At 39.1% G+C, this 18212-nt stretch overlaps 1 protein-coding gene across 1 annotated transcript in view; it reads right to left on the reverse strand.

Annotated features, from left to right (window-relative positions):
* The window catches only part of LOC120524651, a 61916-nt gene extending 47062 nt beyond the window's left edge, over nt 1–14854 (reverse strand). The window contains exons 1-2 of the mRNA XM_039746477.1: nt 14726–14854; nt 877–1050 (exon numbers count right to left, since the gene is read on the reverse strand). Of these exons, the coding sequence (XP_039602411.1) occupies nt 877–1050; nt 14726–14786 (235 nt within the window). The 5' untranslated portion in view covers nt 14787–14854. The remainder of the gene's footprint in view (nt 1–876; nt 1051–14725) is intronic.
* Nucleotides 14855–18212: the final 3358 nt, after the last annotated feature.

Below are 18212 nucleotides of genomic sequence, written 5' to 3' on the forward strand. Positions count from 1 at the left end.
CTCTATCCAGTGATGTGTGGAATGTGTTTCTGTCTTATACATTTTAAAAATCTGCTCTTTCATTTTGAATAGCCCGGTATTTCTTTTTGATTTTCTTCCTTTTGTGACTTTATTGCTTGCTTTTATGATTGGTTTATGTGTTACAAAATTCAGACACTGGTGTGTAAGGGCCATTCTCATTTTTAGTGCAGTGTGTTGATGTCACATTGCTTGTTCCACTATTATTAAGGTCAACAGTGGGGAGGCTCTCATACAGAATGATTAAGATTTTTAACAATAGTAATAACAGTAAAAAAAAAAGACCTACAATTCACTATATTGAATTAATGCCCCACAAATACGTGGCTTCTGGGGTGAACTTGGCAACATCCAGCTGAACTTAAAGGGACTTAAAAAAGCACAAACAATGGTCTCCAGTGAGTTAGGAAAACTAACCAGGAAGGCCAACTGTCATGAACTTCAAACATCAGGCCACATCCTTCAATTATGATTTGGTGCAGCCTAGCGCTCTAACGTCTGCATTGTCAGAAGAATGTGGAGGCGTCTGATCCTCTTGATTAAAAAAAAAAAAAAGACACGGGCAGTGTTCTTCCAACTTGACTTCATTTCGCTCCCATTGTGGAGCGGCGCTACTGCACTCACAGAGAGAAACGTGATTCTTCTCAATTTAAAACTCCTCTTTTATGTGAATTGACAAGTTCTGCTTTATGATGCTTGACAGGTTCCCAATTGTCCTATAACAGCAACTGTGTATTAATTTTTCCCAGCTTCTCTAGTCACATTGTACAGGTGCATTGGACTTTTTTATATTAGGTCACTATAATAACCAGAATTCTAGCCAGAAAATACAGTGTGTATACAAGAAAAATTACTTACCTACACAAATAGGGGGTGCCCTGGTCCATCGACCAGCAACACAACTGCTGGTGTGATATCCATGAACTTTAAAGCCATGATTGCACGTAAAGATTGCATACAGTCCCCCATACCGAAAGAACATGCGTCCATTTGGAACGTGTTTGATCGCAGGACAGCCTCCATTCACAAGACCTTCATAGCAAAAGTGAGAAAATATTTAGTTTAACAAAGTTTAATACCTACAAATTCAGTTTACTAATTAAAAAAGGAAGATTATTTTCCTTTAATGATTTAGCTTGTATTAAATGAAGGACCATTGTAGAGTAAAAAATGAACTGAAAAGGATGTTTCTTCACATTTATTTTAATATAGTGTCATTTAAAGCAGTACGAATTATTAAAAAATAATTAACAAAGAAAAAATAAAACACCGTAATCATTTCTAATAACATATTTTTCTTAAAGTGACTCAGGCCACAATTATTAACATTCATTGCAGTGTTTCTTTCATGAGCTGAGTTAACATGGAGTCCAAGCATAGCAAGGTTCTTGAGGTCTGACATGCACAATGACATTTTTTCCTCATCATTTACACAAATTATTTTATCAGGCTGCAAGGGTGCAGAAGTCACCAAGGTGGTACAAGGCAGTGATCAGTTCCGAGGGAAGTCTTCAACATAGAAGTACTGGGTTAAAAATATTGGTTCTGTAATAGTACTTTCTTGGGTTGTGTGGTTCCTAGCATAACCAATGCGGTCAACAAACCATTTCATTCTGGGAAAGATTCTTTGCATATGAAATTGGTTCTTTGAGCTCAGATAAGGTTCATATCATATGGGTTTAAAACAACATCTTTAATGTATAACAGAATACTGACAAGTCAAGAAAACCTGAACATAACCTGTGGATTATAGGATGTAGCAAAAGTCCTATTAAAATCATGAGTACATTGGTATTTCACAAATCTGTTGTCTTATGTTCATGGCTGTTTGTAGAAGATGGTACAGATCTGAAAACAATGAAGTCTGTTTCATGATCCTTAATATGGATGGTTCTTATGGAAATAAAAAAGTGGTTCCCCTTTAACATCACTTCAATGAAAAACTTCGGCACCTTTATTTTTAAGAGTGCACCACATCTTGGCGTCACATAGGAGTTTGTCAAAATTTTAAGATGACTGTTACAGTCACATTGAGCTGGATGTTATTTTTTGTACTGGGCAATATGAACAAATATCTCTTATAAATGAATTAAGCAAATAGTAGTCAAACTTGAAGCAAGGGTCTGTTAGGGCTCGTTTATACTTCACGCTCAGAACGCGTATGTACCCGTATCATGGCTATCATGCGTTCCCAGCATTCATTTGATGTGTCCTCTGAGCAGGTCCTCAGAACTTAACATGACGAGTTGCAGCACCAGCAAAAAGTCGGTGGGCGCAGTGTGCTAAAAGTTAAAATGTGACGTCAGAGTCTCTGTTTACCATCTACATGTGAATGAAGGCCGCTTTGAGGATCCACCAGGGTCAATGTGCGTGCTTCGATGTTTGATGAATGGTTCTATGTGGTGAAGCAAAATGCTGACATACATTCGCATGCCGATATGCATTCGTGGAGCTTTTATATTTAAGCGTTGAATATTCCCCATCGTAAGGACACGATACATTTTAAAAGTCTCACATACCATCTTTTGTGCCGTCTTTTTTGCAACTTCACAACAGCAACATAATTTACAGCGCTGTATTTGAGCCACAGAGGAAAAAATTAAGGATGCAGTGAAAAGGTGTATTTTGTGATTATAGTGGAAATTTCGGCTTTAATCTCGAAATGACCACTCTAACCTTGTAGTTTACTTTATCATTAAAGAAGACCGTTGTAAACGTCATCCCAGTTTTTAATCGCGACGAGCTTCTGGGACTGCCTCCTGACCTGACAGCAAGCAGCAATAGATCACCACACAGAACACATTACATGTATGATATTCCAACTCTCTGCAAATTTAGAATCCTTAGATTTATACTTGATATCACTTTCATGATGAAATGCATTAAAGTATATATGTTACATTTTACAGATAAATCGTTAATTTCATTTAAATAATGAATACTGTTAATAATTACACACATGGGGTGACGAGGTGGCAGAGCGGTGGCGCTGCCGTCTCACAGGGAGTCATGTTGCTGGTATTCCCTGCCTGGAGTTTACATGTTTTTCTGGTGGGTTTCCTCAGTGTGCTCCGGTTTTCTTCCAAAAATATGCAGATTTGGTGACACTAAAATGATTCCTGTGTATGTGTGTGCTTTTATTCACCTTGCAATGAACTGATGCCCCATCTAAGGATTGTTTCTGCCTCGTGCGCAATGCTAGCTGGAATGGACACATCCCTGGATTGATGGATTTAATCATTAAATATCCTTTAAAGAGATATTATGGTAAGGTGTCATCAGAATTTATTGGCTGTTCCAAGCAATTCACAACACAGTGAAGCCAAACCTGTTCTCACCATGATAATCTCTCGCACTGCCACCTGGTGGATTCCTCCAGATTTATGTAAAGTACGTGCGCAAGTATAAACAGTAAAACACTTGCATAGCAGGAGCGTCCACTGCAGCATGCCTTACACTAATAACTGAAGTGACTACTCAATCAAAAAGGAGACAACAATTATAAATCTCAAAAGGAAGAAGGGAACCACGAAAAAAAAACCCTAGCCCATAAAACAAAACAATGTCCCGTCATAATTTAAGAGGGGTATTGGCAACACATTAAAAGAATAAATCACAAGCAATAGTATCAAATGAGGTTAACAACAAGCAGTCAAAAACTGATAAACCAAAAGAGTACAAAACAAAGACCAAAATCATTTAATGAATATAAACATTGTTTAATCTTTTATTTTGAGTATTCCATGCATTGCTGTGCTATTTTCATCTTTTTAGGGGTTTTGGACTACCAGGAATTAATTTTTGCAATTTTAATTATTTTAATTTATTATTTCATTTATTTTTTTCATTTTAATTATTTTTGTAATCTGGGATCATTTATAGTTTGTTTAAAATATTCCTTGGTGCTCCACCATTTTGTTTTCCTATTACTGCATTTCTTGTGCTTGCTATGCTAATTGCAACCAAGTGACAAAGGGAGGTCACGACTTGTGCTGTCACTACCACGATTTTTATAAAACGCAGTTATCACATATTTCTTGTTGTCTGGGATTTTTAGTACCTTTAAAAGAAGCGGAAAGAGTTTCCTTTTGATTATTTGGCAACTCATTCTAGTGTTTATCATCCATCCATCCGTTATCCAACCCACTATATCCTAACTACAGGGTCACGGGGGTCTGCTGGAGCCAATCCCAGCCAACAACAAACCCTGGGCAGGGCACCAACCCACCGCAGGGCGCGCGCACACATACACACACACACACCAGGGGCAATTTAGAATTGCCAATGCACCTAGACTGCTTGTCTTTGGACTGTGGGAGAAAACCAGAGCACCCAGAGGAAACCCACACAGACATGGGGAGAACATGCAAACTCCACACACGGAGGTCCCTGGAAGCAAACCCAGGTCTCCTTACTGCGAGGCAGCAGCGCTACCACTGTGCCATTCTAGTGTATTATTTTTAAATTTGATTTTGGTTTACAAACTGGTTTATTTGCCTCATCATTTTGACTTCTTGGCGTCTGACCCTAGCCTCTCTTTAAACCAGTGGTTCTCAAACTGTGGGGTGAACCCCCCTAGGAAGTAACAAAAAGCGGGGCACGAAGTTGTGAAATAAGAAAACAAGAATCGAAAATATGAAAAATACATCTATTGAAACCAAAACAAATTAACTTAAACTACATTCTGATACTAGAAAAATAAATATAGAGTTAGATAAATGTCGATAAAAGTTAAGTAGGTATAGTAAAATATGCATCTATGATATATCATTCACTAAAAAAGAACAAATTGGTATTAGTGGGCTCCTTTCAAAAAAACGTTAGGGGGACGCGATTAAAACTGCTATGAAAACTCGCAAATACGTAAAGGTTGACAAACGCTGCTTTAAACTTTGATGCAGTGTCTCTCTGTCTCCCAGCCCTTTCCACTACTTCTTGGCTATCAGTCTTGCCAGAGAGAACAAATCCAAAATGTAAAAAACAAAGAGCAGAGGAAAAAATCAAAGCTAGATGAATGAAAAACAATGAGAAGTTAGAAAAACAAGGGATTACAAATAACAAGAGCAGTTGTTAATGCCTCAGCATTCAATAGAGGAGTGTAAAACCTTTAAAAAAGCTGAGGTTGGTTTCCACATCTATAGGCTTAGGGAGTCTGTCCCCTTTGGTTCAATTTGCAGAGTATATGAAAAATGGTACAACAAGAAACAGCCTATATTAGAATTCTTCAAAATTACTCAAAGCTTAAAGAACCAGAAAATGTTAACAGAAAGAAAGAATACAACGTTCTGCCCATAGTAAATAATGACAGATTAAAAATTAAAGGATGAGATGATGAAACGTAGACAATAAAACAATCCAAAAATCATTACTGAAAATCAGTTCTATCAGACAGCAATTTAAAACTGGGAACGTCTAACCCAGTGTTTCCCAAACTCGGTCCTGGGGACCCCCTGTGGCTGCAGGTTTTTGTTCCAACCGGATTCTTAATCAGTGACAACACCTGATAACACTGATTTCATTTAATTAGCTGGTATTTTTTTTTTTTATTCGACATTGAGAAAAGCACAGCAGCATGATTTTTACATTTATAAGACATTTATAAATATTTGTGCTTTTGCTATAGATTTAAATGCTTAACTCTCTTTTGTTGATTTCATTATACTTTGCCCTTTCTCTGTGCAGTTTTTCCCCATTCGTTGTATCTTAATAATGACAATTTAAAACGAGCAGATCAGACACGCTGGCAAACAACACTGAATAATCAAAGGCTACAACTACTTTAGAGTCAGACCCACTAATTAGTAAATAATGGATTAATTAAACAATTAGAACACCTAGAAAAGTAGAATGAAAATCAAGATGAAAATACTGCTAAAAAGAAAACAAAAAACATTCCTATATAACTACTTGGTACATTTTAATATTTTTTTTTCGCAAACTTAGTTTTCTAATTTCTATATTAGTTCCCTAAACACAGAACTTGGGAAATATCAGTTCACTAATTAGCCCAGGAGTTCAATTAAAAAAAGAAGCTGGTTGGATCAAAAACCTGCAGCCACAGGGGTCCCCAGGACCGAGTTTGGGAAACACTGGTCTAACCAATATTCACATCGGCAAATGTCTGTTGCTTTTATCTGATTAATCTCAGGTAACCAGGAAGTGCACAATGCTGTCCTTTATACTGTCATGGCACACTTTCAGCCGTCATTGAATACCAATTTTTAGGCAACATCAAATGAAAATAGCACCATAACTAGAAAAACAAAATTGTATCACAAGAGTCAAACATATTTTTAACTACCATAACACCAAATCAAAACTAAACATAAATGCAAGCATGGATCCATTGACCCATAAAGACTACAAGGAGAAATTAAAACAAAACCCAGGCAACAAGAAATAAATTCAAAACTAAACCATATCATAACACATGTCCAGAAAGATGAAGCTGAACATACATGGAAAACTACAAAACAAAATAATATATATATATATATACACAAAAAAAGAAATTGAAGTAACAGACAGAGCTCTGGTCAAACCATAACAGTCACACACCATGTCACTTCACGTCACAGGATAGCAATAGGAGCCAGTTGCTCAAACAATATAGTATCCTCTAGAAACACAAAGTTGTATTGAAATAAGGTATTAAAATATTTAAGCATGATAAAAATTATCAATAAGGTGGAATTTTCATATAAAACAGAAAGAAGACACACAAAACAGATAACCATGTCAGACTGTGCTTAATGCAGGCAATGTGGTTTAATGGTTGAGGCTTTTGACCTCAAACCCTGAGGTTGTGGGTTCAAATCCTGCTATTGTGTGACCACGAGCAAGTCACTTGACGTAACTCTCCTACATTTGGAAAAAAAAAAACAACAGAAATGCAATCAATTGTATCTCAAGTGACAAAGGCATCAGCCAAATAAGTAAATAATAGTGTATGGAATTAGGGATGAGGCTCATTGATAGGCATGAGCAGGTGAGAGAGAGGGAAGTTGGGACAGAGTGCTCTGGTGGTCCTAAAGAAATGTAGGGAAGTGGAGGATCCAACAATCCAAGCATAAAGCAATCCATGCCTGCAAAGTAAAACCCCTTCAGGTAGTAATGTCTTCTTTTACTTTGTTCTTTTGATTCTTATAACCCAACCCCATGTGTTTAAAACAAATTGTTCTGACAGACTTTGATGTCCCTGGTATTATTCAATGCATGGAGTGATGCCAGGATGATGTGCTCCATTCCTGAACAGTTTCTCAATGCCTAGTGCATTTAAGCAAATGCAAAAAGGTAAAAAAAACATTACATTAATCACAATTCAAAATGTTGAGGATTGATTTGTGGCACATGACGGATCAGGAAAAATATACTAAATTAAACTCCGTCCAGGCAGGGGTGGCTTGTTAGACAAGGCGTTCACTTTTATAACTTATGGTTGCTGGCTCATTCCCCATTTGTGGCTCACTGTGAGAACCTAAACAAGTCACTCTTTATGCTCCAGTTGTTAAGACAAAATAAAGAACAGCACAATAGTTATAGCAGCTATAAATTATATTTACTATAGAAAGTCACCAGCCAAAGTTATCTTAACTGTAAGTGTGAAAAATATGGCTAGTTATATTTTGAACATTTTCCTTTTCTGATAATATTATAATACATTTACCATATAGCCAATGTTTTAAGAGATTCAAGATTGAAAAATAAGTAAAGGAGGAAATGGCTCAGGATTACTTATGCGATGTAGGCTATCATACACTATCATAGTGACACTCAGCTCTGGGTTATCTTTTCCATTTCTTTTTAGCTGGTGTTATACTTTTTTCATTCTGCCTCTGTGTCTCACTTCCAAGTGATTCTTGGTCTGTTTCTCTTCCTTTTTCCCTGAGTATTCCAAGTCAGGTGGTGTTTGAAGCATGTTTCCTGAGGATATCTCCAATCCAACTCCAATTCTCCTCCAAAATCCCTTAGTCACTGGCTCTAGTCCTGCATTCTACCACAAGTCCTCATTTCTTAATTTGTCAGGCAACTGTATTTTGAACATCCTTTGCTGGAAATTGTTGATAAAAGTGTATATCCTCAATTCCATCCATCTGGTCATTCTTCATGTTTCTGGACCATAAAACAGAACTACCATATATACTCGCATTTAAGTTCTCCCCCATACATGATTTTACCGTATAATTTCTGGTATTTTATAATGTCGGTTGTATAAGTTGAATTTGGAAAACTGCCACTATTGGTCCAAGAGATTATGATATTCTAACGCCGACCTGAGAGAGTAACTACGGAGCACACTGCCTTTTTTTCTATGTATTGTGCCTACGTGACCACATGGTAATACCTGAACTATTCCGAAGAGACGTTTGCACTGTTTTGTGTTTTTTGTATCTCACACCCTTATACACTTTATCATAAGAACATCCCTCATCTACGATGGTGCATTCGATCAGAAGAAAATATGAAGCTGGTTTTAAATTAAAAGTCGTTGAAGTGGCAAAAGAAATTGATAATTATACTGCTGCAACAAAATTTGATGCGTCCGAGAAACTGGTGCGAGATTGGAGAAGGCAAGATGATAAAAAAAAAAAATGTAAGTGTCGCATTTTTGAATAGGCGTAAATGTCAGGGTCTGCTTTTATGATTGATTTTTCGGGTTTCAAGACCCGACTTATACGCAAGTATATACGGTACTTTGATGTTGAGCTTCTAAATTTCATTGCTGTTTGTATCTTTCCGGAAGAACTAATATTATTCAGTGAAATAAAAGTTGTCTTTGTCTGCCCCAGTCTAGCAGTGACATCTCTGTACCAAATTGTATATCCGCAATGCTTCCTAGGGGTCCAGTTCTTCAAGAGTGTCACCTTGTACTATTTATATGTTGTAATTTTGAACTTGGTTTTCTTCTTGCTGATATTCAGTCCTATTTTGGCTGATGTGTCTTATCCTGCATTTGGCTGTAACTGTGTAAGAGAAGGGCTATGTCATCTGCAACGTTCCGGTCATCTAGTTGTGTCCACAGGGTTCACTCAATCCCAGTTTTCTTCTCTGTTGTGGCTGATTTCATGATCCAATCGATCACCAAGGGAAACAGAAAAGGTGACAAAAAGCATTCAAGTCACACTCTGGTCTTGACTTTAAAGGAGTCTGGCCTGCATGGACCACCTTGCAAGAGATGTCTTCATAGGTGCTCGGTGTGAGCGAAATTAATTATTCTGGGTTCCTTAGTGTCTCAGGAGTTTCCACAAGATTTCCTGATCCATACTGTCAACTACCTTTTCATAATCAATAAACTTGACATAAAGAGAATAATTCTATTCAAATGGCCCAGGATATGAAAATGAAATTTTGTGAGCAAATTTCGAAGGAATAGTTAATAGAGAGACTGAAGGCCAAAGCCAGGAAAAATTTCAGTGCTAAATGAGTATTTGTGGTCAAAAGGTAACAACACAAATAACTGGCTACCTATAAATCCTATCCCTGTATACTGTATCTAAAAATTCTTATCAAGTATGTCATAAATTTCAAAATGCTAACAATTACTGAGCTGCCATCTAAACAGGGCACACACAATGACACCAAATGTAATTATGTAGCAAACATATGTGACCACCAGCAGCACTTTTGCTAAGAAACAATATGGCCGAGCACATGAAAGATGTCCCAAAATGGTGACAGCAAATTTTATAATAATAAAATAATAATGAGAAATATGAATAAAAAGAAACTTAAAACCCTTATAACCAAAAGCTGGCACCCTGTCCGGGGTTTGTTTCCTGCCTTGCACCCTGGGATTGGCTCCAACAGACCCCCGTGACCCTGTAGTTAGGATATAGCGGGTTGGATAATAGATGGATGGATAACCAAAATAATATCAAAACTGCTTAAAAGGCAAAAATGGTGCCCGCACAAACAAAATTGAATTTACAAAACAATACATTTTGCCACCTGCCACGGCAAGTTCCTTTATCTCAGATCAACTTAAAATTATGTGCATGCACGTGCTTTTAGCCACTCCCCATCATCGTCCGTCACTAACCATATATGGTGTTAAAAGCTCCTTTTTTGAATATTAATGATCTAATCACCATATAAACTTTGCCATGTTTCTGAGTGGCCTCTTTACTACAAACCATGGAACAATAGAGAATGTAAATTTAAGGTATTACTGAGTGAAGCAGAGAACATTACTCTTGGTGGTGTCTCTGCCGGAATCACAAATAAAAGAAAAGAAAAAAAGAATGGGAGCAGCTGTGTGGAGAGAACAATAGCAATGTGCCATCATTCAGTGCCTAGACCGCTGCCAGTGCACAATGTGATGTGCAGAAATGTGACATATTAGAAAAATTTGCATTGAACTAATAAAAAAAGCAAATAATTTTGCCAAGTAAATGTCTATGTTACAATACATGTCTCTTTTCATTCAATGTACAACGCTCAAACGTCTTTGAATTGCCATTACAATCGATGAGCTGACCCCATCCATGCTTCTGCTCTGTGCTGTGTAGTACTGCACAAGCCATCACAATGCCTCAGACCTGTACAGCACTGTGCCACCCAGTGAGTCCAAATACTGCCGTCTACCTTTTAATGAGCCAATAGTCTGTTCTATCACCATTCATGAGTGTGACTGTGTTTCATTATTTTTCCCCTCTTGTGGTGTATCCACTATCAGCTGAAAGAAACTTTATACAATTTGTCAGTAACGTGCTAAACTTAAATGCAATCCTATCAGTTAGGTTTACTTACCATGCCACCTACCATCGCATATAGCATAACCCTGAGGTCTGCCTCCCACACTACTATTTGCCATAATAAAGGAATTGTGGGTTGTGCCAGACCACCTCACAACATTAGTCAGACACATTTGAACACCACATATTAGTTTTATATCAACTGAATAAAAGTTTACAAAAGCAAATTCATTCTACAATGGCATGACACTGCTCAGAGATGACAGCGCGATTCCTGAACAGTCAGCCAATTCATCCTGAAAAGTGCCCGTCACCAAATACTCTAAAGTTGTTAAAATCTGCAACAGATCAGGGATTGTGTGATTTTTACATGATGGGCTCTGTACTGACACAACTCCAAGAGAACGGCTCTAGGAAATCTAAATCAGCTTATATGCCAGGCATCTTCATGAGCCAAAATATTATTTGCAGTCCCTGAAATCTTGCTGTAGCCTGCCATTGGTGATATCCTCCAAAAGAGCCAATGCTGCCATTGCCATTTAAGTTGTACAACAACACAAAAAATCCCTTTTAAAGACAAAAAAAGAGTTGCACTAAGAAGATTTAACATTAAGCACATGCAATAGGTGTTATTACCAACACTGAAGCCTGCTGTGTTAAGAGAACATGCCAATTACCTGTGATATACAGTAATTATTTCAAGAACATTGGAATGTGACTGACACTTCAGTGAAACGTGCAATGAGATTTTCTGTTCACTTCATTGTCCTGCTGCCTGGAGTCCCGACACCAAAAAAGTCTACATAACTTTAAAGTCTTGCCATAACTTTAAGCCAACTTCCATGCCAGCCATCCATCCATTATCCAACCCACTATATCCTAACTACAGGGTCACGTGGGTCTGCTGGAGCCAATCTCCATGCCAAGTTAATATTTTATAAATCTACAAATGGCTACACACATTTCCAAGCATAAGAAAGTTTTCTATTTTAGACATGAGGCCTCATGTGTTTAAGCCTGTCTTCCACATGGACTGGCACAGCCACTGGCCAGTCTTAAAGAATCACAAGCATCCCCCATCTGTCCCCAATCTCTTGCTAGACTCTCTTCACCTTTTGCGAGTGAAGCATTTAACCTGACTTATCTTCCAGCTCCAAGCTCAGTGAGACAGATCTAAAACCTAATCTGGCGTCACTTGTGGCCCAGTCCTGGAATTGCTTCCAGGGTCAGGGGCATCCCTAGTTTTGCATCAGACTATAGTTTCCTGTAGTGGCTGCTGGTATGGGCCATAATTCCATGACAGCTCTCTTGCTGTCTTACAAAGGAACAGTAAAGTGGTTATTCATCTGTGCACTGTGGTCTGCAAAAATAACTTCACTTTGGAGTGCCTGCAGGGCCGTCCCACCAGCATCATAGGCCCCCGGGCAAAGTAGTGCACTGTGGTCCCTGTTGTGATAGCAAAACAGAAACATACATAGGCATCAGAAATATTGTCGGCCCCTATGCTCCTAGGACCCCAGACCAGTGCCCAGGGTGCTAATACGTTGAGAAGGCCCTGGTCAGAAGTGGCTTAAGCGAGACATATTTCTCTATATATTGCATACTTCAATATATCAATCAATCAATCAACATTTATTTATATAGCAGATTTTCATACAAAAAAATGTAGCTCAAAGTGCTTTACAAAATGAAGAATAGAAAAATAGAAGACACAATAAAAAATAAACATAAGTCAACATTAATTAACATAGAATAAGTAAGGTCCGATGGCCAGGGTGGACAGGAAAAACAAAAAAAAAACTCCAAAGGCTGGAGAAAAAAAATAAAATCTGTATGGACTCCAGACCAAGAGACCGCCCAGACCCCTATATATGGACTGTGAATCCTTTATATTCATAAGCAATATTACCAAATGCCACACTGCACAGAGATGAATAACCTACTTATTGTCATGAATACCAAAACAAGTCTTTGTTAAGGTCTTGTTACATAAGAATAAATGAGTAATAGATGCATCTTTGCAGTATCTAAACTGTGTCAGAGATGGCTGGGGTGGCAACCTGGCCGGGACACCCAGGAGGATCGGAGGAGAGCTTGTGCCTTCTCCAGACCATGTGGAGGCAGGTGCCCTGGTATCTTTGTGGGGCCACGGGTACAGAGCTTTGAAGCTCAACCCTGTAGGGGCCAGTGGTCACTGCCAGGGGGCGCCCCAATGCCTACAGAGCCCTGGACTTCAGCACTTCTGCCACACCTGGAAGTATCGGGGGGAAGAGGAGCAGGGACACCCAGAGTGCTTCCAGGGATGCAGCCGGCACTTCCGCCACACTTGGGCATGACGATGGAAGATTGCTGGGACACACCTGGAGCACATCCGAGGGACCATAAAAGAGGCCGTCTCCCTTCATACAATGGCTAGAGTCGAGAGAGAAGAGAGCTTGGTGGAGAGGAGTGGAGGCGGCCTGAAGAAGTGACAGAGGCATTGTGTTGTGGCCAGGACTTTGGGGACTGCACTTACTTGTAAATATGGCAAATAAACGTGTGTTGGGTGAAGCCAACATGTCCGCCTGTTTGTGTCCGAGGTCGGCTACCACAACTGTTATACAAATTTCTTATGCATACCTTATGTTATTATGCACTTGTAAATGGGAACGGCTCACTTTCACAACTTTGATAAAGTTAATTTTATTTTGAGCAATTTGTAAATTTAATCTTGCCTGCTTTATATAGAAAACATAAGCGTTACACTTTCTGCTTTTAAAATGGTTAATGCATACAATTATTGTGCATGGCTAATTAAAGCAGGGATTAAGTGATGGGAGCCCAATATAAATTGTAGTTATTTTTATGTATTTACTTAACAGATGCCTTCATTCCAGTAACAAATGCATGTTTTCACTTCACCAAATCTCATTTACAAGTCTTAGCTATTAGATACAGCACCGAATCCATTTTAATTATCCACATGCCAGTTAAGTAGCTAAATTATAAAAGAATGACAAACCAAGCGACATGTGCACAGAACTACAGTACGGAGGTAGAGATTCATACACACTAATAAGGCTGACACTCTTAGATAATGCTGTGATGCGCATGAAGCTAACGTTCTGCTAAGTTTTCGACGCACGTGTTGAGGTCTTGCATTTCTTCAATCAGTTAATCAGTGTTTATTTTACACGATAGTTACTTTACAAAGTAAATAATATAATTATAATATTTTGTCTGAACACACCAATAAGGGGTTTAGCAGACAGCAGAGCCACATGTTAATGAGCTGCTCTCACGACATTTTATTGAGATTAAAGAGGGTTGCTTGTTGCCTTTTAATTAGCCTCTTTCTCAGCTCACTGCCTGTAGAAGTGTCAATGTTGATGTAATGACAATAAAAAATATTTAAAGTCTCGCTAGGCAGATTATTGACCACCTTACTAGAGCATGAACTTTTCCTAATTTGTAAAAACCCATATTACAAAGATGATATTTATATGCTTTGCTTTTTGATTGTTCAAACTGATGAGCTCATTCTAAACGTACCTTCTCAACCCCCTTCCTCATGTTAAATAATTCCTCCATTATTTTATTTTATTTTATTCTATCAACATCTACACTCTTGAGCACTCAAAATTAATTTTGCTTTGCTCTTTTTTTTGCTGTGCTTTTTGACAGCTCCCACAATGCAAGGTGCTATATAAATAGAGGCATGCTGCCCAGTATTAGGCACACAGCTCAATTAAACAGCCAAGTCAGTGTGGAATGAATGTACAGAGAAAGGTTAAAATTTTAATTGAAACAGCTAATACATCAGAGGTCACAAATTTGAAACAAGTGACATAATCTTTAGCCTACATAGTGCCTTTCACAGAGAACACAAACACACAAAAAACAGAATCCACTTAAAAGGGTTTGGGATTGAGGTTTTTACATCACTTTCCTAAAAGTAAAACCTTACTTTTGAGAAAAGAAATAAAAGGAGTCAATACAGGTAGAACAGCAGCAAACTGTAATAATGCACTTACCATAATTTACAAGAACTCCAGAAATAAGCAGCGTGCAAAAAACAACTTGCAACAGACTCATGGCCTAGCCGGTTTTAAACGAAGTGTTCTTCTTCTAAGCTGAACACATATAGAGATATCTGAATATATTCCTAGTGCTCTTCATGAAGAGTCGGAGCAGACCTGTTGTCATTCGTTCTCCAACAGCAGTTTTCCCTCTGCAGGGAGTGCAGGAATCCCAACTCTTCCCAGATGTTCCGCCTTAAAATTCATTGGCTGTGGCTTCATTTTTTTTTTTTGTTTGTTTTGACTTTTTTAACCAAAGCCATTTTTTCAGGTTGCTAGTACCACAATGAAAGCCGTAAAAACCAGCAAAGAAGGTCACAAGAGATGTAATGTAATGCAAATTGTTATGACATTGAATCTAAAGAGCCATTTGTGTTATTTTAGATGCATCTCCTAAACCTGGGGCATATATACATATAAATATATAAACCTAACATATAATACATGCGTATGATATATACTGTAAAAGAATGAGTCTCAACACACTGGAAAGTTTTGGGGCAGCCACCTGTATATTGTCCTTGGCTGCAAAAAGGGTTTTAAGATAGGCACTGATGTGCATGGGTTGAATTTCAGACTGAACTGATTTGGTTGTGGAGAAGATGGCGGTTTTAAATGGTGAAGCCGGTAGCGAAGTCTTCTGAAGCCGGATACCAGAAGTGACGTCTTTCTTGGTGCCGAAACCGGAAGTGACATCTTTCTTGGTGCCGAAACTGGAAGTGACATCTTTTTTGGTTCTGAAACGGAAGTGACGTCTTTCTTGGTGCCGAAACCGGATGTGATGTCATTCTTGGTGCCAGAACTGGAATTGACATTGTTGTTGTTAAATCAGGCAGGTTTTCCCGTATTTGGCCTGCAGATACAACAGAAGAAGGTTTAGCGCACACCGTCTCCCCCTGGCCAGGCAGATAATTACCTCCACTTGGTCCAATCAGCTCCAATCAGGTCGGGTGTCTTGGTGGATTATATATATAGAAAGGCAGCCAAAACCGCACAGAGCAATGAAAAGTCTACGTGAGTCACAGGTGCATCTGGACTGTACAAAGACGACAACGACTTGAGTGACAAGTTGGAGGTGGGCACATGAGCAGGCAGTGCATACTGAACGAGAAATCAGCAGACTAGCATGACGGAGGGAGCGGAATAGACGTCCTTCTCCTCTCCTCCCGTTCCACCCACTGCGCTTGAGCGCCGCACAGACGATTGTGTGTTGGTTCGTTCCGTGCATTGTTACAATGTTGCTTTTCTTGCTGATTTATTACATTACCGATTTTTCAAATGTTAATTTTCTCCCTGTGCTTAAAAATTATTAAAAAGCCGGCCTGATTATGCGGCGTATGGTACGCCGCGGGTTGGCTAGTTTATAATAATAGAGAAAATCAGGAAGGGGCACTCCACATTAGAACAGGGGTTCTCAAACTCAGTCCTGGGACCCCTTATGGTTGCAGGCTTTTGTTCCGATCAGATTCACAATCAGTGGTAATAATTGATCTCATTTAATTAGCTGGTCTTTTTTTCTCTTCTCTTATTTTACATTCAGAAAAGCATAATAGTATGAGTTTTACATTTACAAAATATTTAGAAGTATTTCTGTTTTTTCAATATCTTTAAATGCTTAACTCATTTGTTTTCTATTAGTGTGACCTTTTTCTGGGTAGTTTGCTTCTTTCGTTGTATCCTAATAATGACAATTAAAAAGAAGCAGAGTAGACACCTGGGAAAACAACACTGAATGATGAAAGGCTGCAACTACTTTAGTACTACTACTTCAGAGCCACTAATTAATAAATAACGGATTAAATAACCATAAAACATGGAAAAGAACAATGGAAATCGAGATGAAAATATTGTTAAAAAGTTCAAACTACATATAACTGCTTAGAACATTTTTACATTGACTCCAAAACACATAAACTGGGTAATAACAGATCATTTGATTAGGTTAGCAATCCAGTTAAAAACAGACGCTGGTTGGAGCAAAAACCTGCAGCCACAATAGGTCCCCAGGACTGAGAATGATTGCATTAGAAAAGTCATACTTTGTTGTGAAAAAGAAAATATTTCCATAAATAAATAAATCAGTGCTTGCTATTAAATAATGATTGTCTGATGGCCTGTGTCATAGAGGAGACACAGGTTGGCAGACAGAATGGTTCCTTACCTGGCCTGAAGCCTTTATAATGGAAGGATGAAAGCAGACAGCCTGCCATCGCTATGTGTTCACCCAACACGAATCTCCCATGTGCACGCCCATAGGGGTGCATTGGAGTTGTAGTCCCAAAGGGGTGCCCCACTGGTTTAATTTGGTACCACCAGAAGGAAGGGTCTGCCTGACCAAGAAGAGCTACCTGAGTGCAGTGTTGTGACACCAAAATTATCTGGATCTGGCATAAAAGAAGGCACTTTGCCTCAACCAGGGAATAAGAAAAGGACAATGGTTGCCTGAGGAGAAGCAGAAGAGAAAAGTATTTCATCATGATTGTGATTGCACATTGTGGAAGATGCCTGTTTAAGGTATAACAGTGTTTGAACCTAAGACTTTTGTGTTTGTATCTGGGGTTTGGTGCTCTGAGATGTCCACTGCAGGTGACATCTGTCTGATCAATATGACATATTAAGCCAGTTAATTCAACTAATAATTGTCCCAGTGAGGTCATTTTTTATTTGATGCGTGCAGTAAACATTGTGCGATAAAGGCGCTATATATGCGCCTGACCCAACACAGATTGACAACGGAGGCACGTTAAAATCAACCAAAATGATTTATTTTCCTTCTACGCCTAGGGTCCACGTCTTCCCCGTGTCCCTCAGGTAAAACACAGTCCCAAGCACGAAGCACACCAAATAAACCAAAGTAAAACACACTACAACACACTTTTCTCCACCACTCCTCTCGGCAAGCATTGTCCTCCTCCTCTCGACTCAACCCGCACAGTGGTGGCTGCTGGCTTCTTTTATAGTCCACCTGGAAGTGCTCCAGGTGTTTAACTGCCGAGTTCCAGCTGCACTTCCGGGTGTGGTGAACACACTGCCCATAAGGGCTCAGGAGTCCCAGCTGCAGCACCCCCTGGCGGCGCCTATGGGACCCAACAGGGCTGCACCAAACTCCGGTTCCCATGGAGCCCTGCGGGAGACCAAGGCACTGCTCCAACCCAGGAGGGTTGCCATCTAGCCTTCAGGGGGGAGGTATTGAATAGTCCATGGTTGTTCCACCTGAACATATACTGAAGGGGCGTCCCAGCTGGCATGGGCCCCGGCTGTCCGCCACAATTGATATAACATAAAATTATTAAAGCCTATGCAAAACCAAAAAGAAGCAATTATTTCTCTGAACATTCTTCTGTCTGACACAAAGTTGCAGGAGTTCTCAACGTTAATGTGGGCTTCCTTCAGATACTCCACTTTTGTTGGTAGCCTATGCATAAAAGTGTGGTAGGAGGTA

This window comes from Polypterus senegalus, chromosome 2 (genome assembly GCF_016835505.1).
Source record: "Polypterus senegalus isolate Bchr_013 chromosome 2, ASM1683550v1, whole genome shotgun sequence".
NCBI classification, from domain to species: Eukaryota; Metazoa; Chordata; class Cladistia; order Polypteriformes; family Polypteridae; genus Polypterus; species Polypterus senegalus.